The sequence below is a fragment of the Lasioglossum baleicum genome, chromosome 13, assembly GCF_051020765.1.
Source record: "Lasioglossum baleicum chromosome 13, iyLasBale1, whole genome shotgun sequence".
NCBI classification, from domain to species: Eukaryota; Metazoa; Arthropoda; class Insecta; order Hymenoptera; family Halictidae; genus Lasioglossum; species Lasioglossum baleicum.
In genome coordinates this window covers 12,465,097-12,474,868 of record NC_134941.1, presented here as the reverse complement: position 1 = coordinate 12,474,868, position 9,772 = coordinate 12,465,097, and the positions used below count along the sequence as shown (strand labels likewise).

At 42.4% G+C, this 9,772-nt stretch overlaps 1 protein-coding gene across 1 annotated transcript; it reads right to left on the bottom strand.

The window, feature by feature from the left end:
- Positions 1–2,140: 2,140 nt before the first annotated feature.
- Positions 2,141–7,809, bottom strand: LOC143214938 (uncharacterized). Its single transcript, XM_076436533.1, has 2 exons — positions 7,331–7,809; positions 2,141–3,002 (listed from the first exon to the last, which is right to left on the bottom strand). Exons 1-2 carry the CDS (start codon positions 7,632–7,634, stop codon positions 2,644–2,646), a joined length of 663 nt encoding a protein of 220 aa, XP_076292648.1. The 5' UTR covers positions 7,635–7,809; the 3' UTR covers positions 2,141–2,643.
- Between the last annotated feature and the right edge of the window lie 1,963 nt (positions 7,810–9,772).

The following is a 9,772-nucleotide window of genomic DNA, read 5'->3' as shown; positions in this document are numbered from 1 at the left end:
TCTCCTCGATTCCGATGTGCCGAATGATACGCTGTGTGTCTCTCCCCCGTGCACCTACCATGGAATACCACGCCGCCCTGCTCGGTCTCGACCTTTATTACTTGATCATTCACCGATCGTACAGCGCACCGCCATTCAAACCGAGGATCTGGCCAGGTGGCCCGGGTGACGAGTACTTGCTCGTTGGTTTCATCGAAGAGGATTCATTTGCTCAGCGAGACAAAGGGCTATTAACGTGCCCTTAAGTGCGTCCGGTCAAACTGCAGAACAGCTATCAACCCTCTGATTCCTTTGCTACAGACAGGAAAAAGTTGTCGAAAATATTGCGATTTATAAGGAAGCTAATTGGAGGGTAGGCAGCTATGCTGCAGTTTCGCCTGATCTTCCGTAAGTGCATCTGGTCAAACTGCAGGATAGCTACCTACCTCCAATTCCTTGGTTACAAACAGGAAGAAGTTGTTGAAAATATTGAGATTATTCATTTTCCAATAACTGTCGACAAATTTTAAGAAATTGGAGTGAAATAAAATCGTATTTTCTATTGTTTTTCATATTCTAGCCTTTTTCGTCCATTTCCATCAGCCATAAATGCATCCGCAGTCTATGAACAACAAAACCAATCATCACTTACATCGTAGGGGCTACTCTGCAGTTTCACCCCGCCGCGCCATCGAGCGCGAGAAATAATTCAAGGAATCGGGTGCGGCGGAGAGTCCTGTCTATGAATAACCCGAGGACGTGCTCGGCTGGCCGAAGGTCGGATGCAAATCGAAATAAACCCCCGGACCGCACAGAGTGATTGAAATTCGTTAGCCGATCGAGAAAAAGCTGGAGTCGCGCGAGCAGCCACACCGCGATCAAACTCCATAAACGAGTCATAGCATGGCGGAAGGATATTTCGACGGCTTCTTCCCACGAATTCCGATGATCTTGACGACCAGACACGGTGGTCCGGTTGGCCCTGGTCCAATCCGAGCCACGAAAAGAGGTTTCGGCCCGGTAAAACCGAGGGCAAACTCTCGTCTCTCTATCGCGTCGAGTTTTAAGGCCGAGCCGCGGTCATCGCCGATTCTTCGACCGGTGAATACTTAACAGTTCTACTATGGGGTTACGAAACCTTTCCCTGCGCCTCCTGGTCATTGACCATGGGTCTCACGAAAAATCACCATCGCGATATACTCGCTCGCGTCACCTCGAGCATCAGTAATAATCGCTGGCTTGCGGCCTCTTTCTGTCCGACAGATTGATTCATGTCTCTCGGGTCGTCCGAATTCAGCTACGCTGCTGCCATTTATACTTCTTCCCTTTTCCTACGTCCTAAATAAATGCTCCACTTTCCTTGGGATCCATCGAACGTAAAAGTAGGACTTTTAAGGGCGACTAGATCGATCTTTCATCTAGCGCTTTTTTCACTGCTAAAAAACCCCATCTTTGCATTATCGAGAAACGAGAAGGCGCGTCCAGCACCCTTCCGGGAAAATTAAACATTTCTTCCGACCTATAATATTTCCATTCCCTGCGATCTTTCAATTTTATGGATATGAAATTGGTATAATACCTCATACAGTACAAAATGGGATTTTCTGATGAAATGAAATTCATGTAGATTAATTTCTTGTTGTAGATCATGCTGTAGACGAACCCTTGGGTTCGGAGGATGCGGTGCATCATTCGCAGCGCAGCAATGGCGGAAACGGCGCCGTTGATCTCCGAGAAATAGGGATGTAATAAACATGATGGTTCATGGATCTGCTACTAGGATTTCCACGGATCGTATCAAGGGAAAACGAGGCGCGAGAGGAACGTGGGAGAGCGATCAACGAGCACAAATCTCTGGTGCGTTTATCGCTCGATCGCGTTCCCGGCGAGGTGAACAGCCCGAAAGTATCGGCGCTCGTTGGAAATTCCATTCGCATTTCTCGGCGCGTCGCCGGCCCACGAGGAATACAAACGTTTCTCGATCGCGCTTCGGGCTGGTCCACATGATCCACGGAGAAAGAAGGTCGACGGTTGATTCGGCTGACTTTCGCGGTGGCGTCGCGATCAAGCCTGTTTCTTATTCACCGTCGATAAATCGACGATCTACGGTCTCCACGCGCTGAATGCCGAATACGCTTCGCTTCTCGATCGAGTAGGCTGGTTTATATTATCAAAACAATTTATTACTTGTACGTTCCTTACAGGCGATTAGATTAACGATTAAATTACAACGAGCGGGGGCGAATAAATTAACAAAATTTGGCAGGAATGCAGCGTTGGGGAATGCGCGGAAATAGGCGCGCGAGGTGGACTTTGGTACGCGAGGACGGACGCTTCGATTTGTTAACGCGGTCGCTGCCGCGCGATTAGGCTCGGTACAATTCATGCTCTATCTCTGACAGAGTTACGTAAGTCTCAATAGAATATTTAGCATCTGACAAAATTAACGAACTGAAATTAAGGAAGTTGTCTCTTAAAGAATTTCACTTTTGTTGCCGGCAGGCGGCGACGCGTTAACAACGACGAGGGCGACGTAAATAAAAACAAATAAATAATTCAACATAAATAGAACGACGCGTAGAAGAATTAACTAGAAACCTGAGCAAGACGCGTCCGGTCGCTTCTTTTCCCGACGTTGCTGTCGGAGCACGTCGAAGTTATTGACTATTTGGTTTTGGGAACGTGGGCGGAGTAAGCGAGATTCTGAGCAGAGGGAGCCGAGGATCGTCCCCAGTAGCTGTGATCATGATCGTGATCGTGATCATCGTGCTCGTAGTGGTGCTGGTGTTGCGCGTGCTCGTAGTACACCACTTTCGGTGGATGCTGTTTTTTCAGGTCCAGCCACAGCCTGACCATGTTGGCGATGAAGCTGATGAAGGAAAGAGTGACTATCTTCACTTGGAAGTGAGCGCCGAGCAACTGGAGCAGCAGACCCAACTTCGCTTTCAACAGCATCGCCAAACCGAGCAGCTTCTGCAGTTGCTTCTGCTTCTTCTTGCCGATCTTCTTCCTCCGTCCCTCCACTGCAACACAAATGATAAAATTATTATCTAGATAACGTTATTTATGTTAGATCTGTGTGCCAGATTTTGTGTGCGACAATGAAACATTTCTTCCTAGCATTAATATAGGTTTTATGAACTTTACGATCGATATAACGAAATATTTATTTTTCTTCCTAGGGTTGAATATTTCCTCCCTATGATTTTTGAAATTTCATGGGAATGAAGTTGGTATAATCTATATAAATAAAAATCAAATGCTGTTCGTTGGTAAGCGCATCACTTGAGAACGGCTGGACCGATTTGGCTAATTCTTTTTTTAAAATGTTCGTATTAGTCCGAACTAGGTGTTATAGGATAAGAAAAATTGGAAAAGTATCACGGAAAAATGGAAAATTCGGGAAAAACTAAAAGTGCTTTTAGAATCATATTTCAATACAACAAAAAAACGAACGTCGTAGCTTTTAATCAAGATTTCAATAGAACGTCGCAGTTTTTAATCAATATTTAAATAGAAATTTACATTATCGACGTCTGTTTGCATTATACACTGCGGTGCATAACTATAGCACCGTTTAAATTTTTACCAGTTCCAGACTTTAAGTGAAAAGTGCAAAAAAATTTATTGTAGAAATTGTAAAAGTATGAAAAAAATGGACTGTAGACTAAATCATATTGAAATGGCCCTCTTATACAAGACGATATAATCGAAAATGTGATTTTCAACTGTTGCGTAACTATAGCACCGTCGTTGTTATTTACTAATTTCACTAAACAAAGTATCATAACGAAGTATCCGTGAAAATAGAAATTGAAAAAAGAATTTTCCACAGTAAATATAAAAATTTGTATCTTGAAAATGCCGCGTGGTACATATTTAACGGAAGAAGAGAGGGGTAAAATTTTAGCCCTGAAGGAAATAGATTTTAGCATGCGCGAAATTGCTCGTAGGCTAGGAAGGTCACATAAAGTTGTTATAAACTTTTTACGTGACCAAGATAACTATGGGAAGAATAAAACGGGTGGACCAAAGAAGAAATTGAGTCCACGTACGGAACGAATAATTGTGAAAACGGCCAGCAACACATTAAAAAGTTGTAACCAAATTAAAAAAGAACTTAATCTTGATGTTTCACGGTGGACTATACATCGAGCTTTACAAGCAAATGGAAACATCGTGAGACAAAAATTAAAGTCTGCACCCAAACTTCTACCGCGCCATAAGATTGCAAGACTTCAATACGCTCGAGCAAACATGCATCGGAACTGGCATAACGTAAGTTAATTTCTGAAAATCTTCTAAACCCAGCTTATTGTAATTTCTTTTATTGACAATTAGACTATCTTTTCGGACGAAAAAAAATTCAACCTTGATGGACCTGATGGGTACAATTCCTACTGGCGAGATCTCCGCAAGGAACCACGGTATTTCACGAAAAGAAATTTCGGTGGAGGAAGTCTTATGGTTTGGGGGGCTTTTCACAGTGATGGCATGTTACAATTAGCTTTCCCATCGAAGAAAATGAATAGTGATGAATATATTGGTATCTTGGAAAACAATTTGCTACCCTTTCTACAAGAAAATAGTACTACAAATTGGACGTTTCAACAAGATAACGCGGCTATACACACAAGTCGAAAAGTGATGGCATGGTTCGAAGCAAACGATATTAACAATATTAAATGGCCAGCATGTTCACCCGACCAAAATCCCATGGAAAATATCTGGGGCATAATTGTCAGGAACGTTTATGCAGAAAATCGGCAATACGGAAACGTTTCCGAATTAAAAAGCGCCATAATCGATATTAGTAAAAAAATCAGCAGAGACATTTTTCGGAAACTTATTGATAGCGTACCAGATAGAGTTTTCGAGTTAATTTCAAAAAAAGGTGGTCCTACAAGATATTAAAATCGTTTATCATTGTTTTTATTGATGTGGTGCTATTGTTACGCAACAGTGAAATTCATACTATTGTTTGTATCGTTTTGTACAAGAGGAGAATTTAAATTAAAATTAATTTAAACTTCAATATTTTTCATACCCTTTCGATTTTTACAATTAATTTTTTCGCACTTTCAGTCTGAATTCTGAAACGGGTAAAAATTTAAACGGTGCTATAGTTATGCACCGCAGTGTACCTCATAAAATACCTAAATGTTTAGTAATTGTGAGTATTATTTTGAATAATGATACAGCAATTTTTAGTGGCGCCTGTTAAGTGTTAAAAGGAATATAGGATCCTCTAAATATATCCGAACCCGAAGAGTCGCATGAAATTGATGATGACGCGTGACCAGGATGTTTACAGCACTGATTCCTGCAACCTCGTACACTTTCATTCATTTCTCTTATTTGCAATCGCGGGCACGTGTGTTGAACTACCGTCTCGGCAAATGAATCACTAATCAAAAGACAAACAAGCACACGAATACTTGGACGCTTATCAAGAAAAGCGTGTCAGCTATTGCAACTTATCTACATTTCTACGCGTATCTTCATTAACTATTGACAGCGTTATCGATTCTCGAAAGCATGAACACACGTAGACAGCAGGTTCTTATCGACACCTTTAGAAAAGAGCTTCTTCTTTGGAAGAAGCTGACGCAAACTTCATTTGATTGCCGGAGAAAACGAGGAGGAAGCCTCTGCAATGGGTCAAGGACACCGTTGACCTCGGGGTCGAAGTAGGGCTGTTACTTTCCTTAGAAGCTCAAAGTTTATAGAATTATATTCTACGTTCTGTGATAATTCTGTCAAATTTTTTATTTGTCAAAAATCATGACTAGACAGCGGACCTTCATGCAAAGTAAAAATGTTTTACTTGAGTTTTAACAAACTGGGGTGAAGTAGAAATTTATTTTCTTCGTCAACACGGATAAAAGGTTGAAAATAATATAACAGAGTTTTTTAATTCTTGTAATGTTTTCACTGTTTTCAATTACACCTACTCATTCTTGTCACAAATGCATAAAGATCGGCTGTCTAATTCGATTCGAACGATTCGAATCCTTCGAATCCTCGAAGAGTCGAAGCTTCGGAAATCGACAGCCCTAGCCAGAAGAACTATGAATACCGGACCGAAGAGGTCCCCGACGAAAAAGGCACCGCCACCCGATTCGTCGAGGCAATTAATTCAATTCTTCAGCTGATCCAGTCGCGTGACCCAGAAACCATTCCTCGTGATTTCTTTCGGCACGATTGTACGCAACTTTCTTAAAAATGAGTCACGATTGTTTCGACGATAACCGTTCGCGACCCTGATATCTATCTAGACGGAGAGGTGGGGATCGTTTCGGTGGTTTCAGCGACGCATCATAAACGATCGGGTGAACCACCTAGAGCTCGGCGCGCTCGGGAATTGTTCAATTTTCTGGCGGTTTGCTCGGAAAGATAGCGACCATAACGAGCCTCGGTACCGTTAACGTCGATTTGCCCAACCCGCGGCATTAAACCACCGACTATCCGTACAGGTACAAAATGGGAGAAGTCGGTGACATATCGGATGTTGAATTTCAAGCGATCACCGGTGACCTAAAGACACGCATTTGCTCACCCGTGGAAAACGCACTCAATTCGACAAACAACCAATTGTCTTTTCCTAAGCAAACACGTCCGACGTGTTCAAACACCGTCGTACCGGTTCGTTTGAGGAATCTTTCAAACTTCACGACCGACAAACCTCTGCCTCTTTCCCTGCGTTACTCGCATAATCTTCCCGCGAGCTGCTCATTCATAAAAATCGCGCAGCACGCTGCCGGTTCATTCATCGACCGGTTCGATTCGGTGCTCTTTCCGATGCACTTTCCATTCCAAGACTTGTCAAACAAAAGAGCCGAAGTGGTCGAACGGTCTTCGAAGAATCCCGTAACTCAATCGGGGCCGGTTCCGATAAGGCCCGAACAGGTTCAAGGCCGGTAAAAGTCGAGGGTTTTGATGTCACTGCTGTGGGAGAGATTGACGGTCGCTCCACGTGTCTGGTATTAGAAATCCGATCTGCTACGCGCCTCGCTCGATTAATCGGACGATCAGCTGTCGCGGTTCGAGGAATCGCGCACCCGTTTCGCGCACGGTCTAAATCAGCCGTGCTCAACCTTATTTTTCCTCGGGCCATGTAGATGCGAGTAAATAACGCTCGTATGAGCAGAGTTTAAAAATTTCCTAATAAATGTATCGCAGATCTGTATGCATTTTTAAAAAAATTGATAAAAGATTTGCAATGTAACGAAATCATTAAGGGATGAAGTCAATTTTTATTTTCCTCTTGCTTCCCACAATTAATGCAGAACATTTTTATTTTGCATACAAATCCGCAGTCTACTAATAAGGGTTGAGTCTAGATTCTCACCTTGATCGGCAGCTTGGTCTTCCGGGTCCTCTTTCTCGGGGTTCTGGACGGTGTCGACGACCTCCGCGACGTAGTTTCCGGTCTGCTCGATGACCGCGCTGAGCGGAGGGTCGCTCATTTTGCCGGCCACTTGTAGTTCAGCATGATCAAGGTCCCTGGCCAATCGGGTCTTCAAGCAATCCAGAGTATTGTCCTCGAACACGCAGTTGAAGGCACTGTCCGTGTCCTCTTTCTTCTGGATCGGTTCACAATAGGCGCAGACGGCCAGGCCCAGGGCCAGTAAAATCGACACGGTTATCCTCATGGTCCTCCTCGAGGTTCGAACTCTGAGAGACTACTACTATCACTGTCACCACGCGAATTCACGGGCTTCTAGGCTTCCTGTTCTCCACCCTTGACTCGGTTTTCCTCGAGTTCGCCGCCTTCCGCTTTTTATATCCTTGGACCGCGTGTCACGGGCGCAAAGTGCTTGTGGAAGGCAGCTTGGTCGAACATATATGAGAGTCTAACCCCTACCTCCTGGACTTCCGCCAATCAAGTAAGTCCTGTTTCAAGTGAGCACCGACCGGCATCCCCCCACTGCCGATGCTTTTCGTGAGCACACATCGTACACGGTTCTCCTTAAGGAATTCTGTACGCCTATTCGGGGACTAGAGTAGCTAGTCGGGCCCGCGCGGACCACTCTCAGATATTCTAGCGGACACCTCTGCATCCGGGGAGGAACCACGGCCTTCCAAAAATACCTGGCCCAATGTCAAGGTGAGTCCACTGACCGTTGACCCGATTAACCCGACGCATTCAGGAAACATAACTGCAAAACGAAGTGTTATGCTGGACGCAAAGTTCTGTCGTATTTAAAAAAAAAACATTTTAATCAATTTGTAGAAATATACGTTTAATATTACTTCATGATAACCTGACGATTACTATTTCCAATGACTCGGTAAAATATTACGGAACTTTCCTTCCAGCCTAATATTTAGCTAATCGCGCCTGGTAAAAGATTAATTCGCTTCTCTATGGAATTATAAGAATTATTCGTTTGTCTAGTACAGGGGTTCCCAACGGGGGTCGATCTATACAAATTTATATAGAATTTAGGATTGCTTTAAAATATCATTAAATTAATATAAAAATTTATGTATTGAATATTATTTGAGGGAGTAATATTATTTATAGAAATTTTATATAGAATTTGGTATTGTTTTAAAATATCATTAAATTAATATGAAAATTTATGTATCTGATATTATTTGGGGGAGTGATATTTTTTAGAAATTTATATAGAATTTAGTATTGTTTTAAAATATCATTAAATTAATATGAAAATTTATGTATCTAATATTATTTGAGGGAGTGATATTATTTATAGAGATTTTATATAGAATTTAATATTTTTTAAAATATTGTTTTGATTAATTAATATTGTTTTGAAATTTTATTTAATCTTTAAGGAGTGTAATAATTGGATAATAATGTCTGTTTTAATTGTATATGGTGTGGTCCGTGCCGAATGCCGCCGTCGCTTTTATTTGAGTAAAGAGTAAAAATGGAAATACATAGTACAAGAATAATCTTTGCCATTTTTTATGTGTAATTGTTAGTTAAAAATGTAGGGGGATCGATGCAGGAAATAAATCTTTTAAAAGAGGTCGATGTAGGAAAAATTTTGGTCTGATCTCCTCGTTTGAACGTACAAAAATTCCATCACTCCAAAAATTTGCCTAATCCCGCTCGGTAATCATTTCCCATAGCTGAAACGATAGGTTCCCCCATAGCCCAGAGTCCCTAAAATCATAGAATCGGTCAAGGTCCCGATTACGATCAATAATAAGCGATTCTTAAGCCTAACGGGCCACATCGCCCACGGAAAATTCACCGTGTGTGAATTCGCGACGGATTGAGACCAAGTTTCAGCTAATTACGGGTCGCCGTGAGAATCGATAGGCACCGATCGGGAATCCGTTCGAAATGAATTTTTTATGGCGCGTCCGAGACATCTTTTCCACGCCGAAAGAGGGAAAAAATAATGGATTTAGGATCGCGCGCGTTTAACTTGGCACGCGTGTTGGTCACGTACGTGGACCGACGACAGAAATTCCGCTTGGAACTACCACGGGATGCTAATACAACCTAATTCCGAACATCTTTATCGTTATTTAAGGAACGAAGAGGCACGGAATCGTAGTGAAATCGTTGCTTTCGAAACTACCGTCCAGATAAAAAATAATACAGGCATTTTTTCGGCGGCTTCGTCACCGATTGTTCATTAATAGGACTTTCGCTTGTTCTGGCGGATCTGCAGAATTTGCCGGGGTAACTTCTCGCGTAACTCGATTACAACAGGTACTTCCGAACAAAAGATACACTGTTCAACAAATTTCGACTTTTTTTATGTTTCTAATATACTGTTGGGTGGATCTTGTAGAGTCTTTTGGGTTG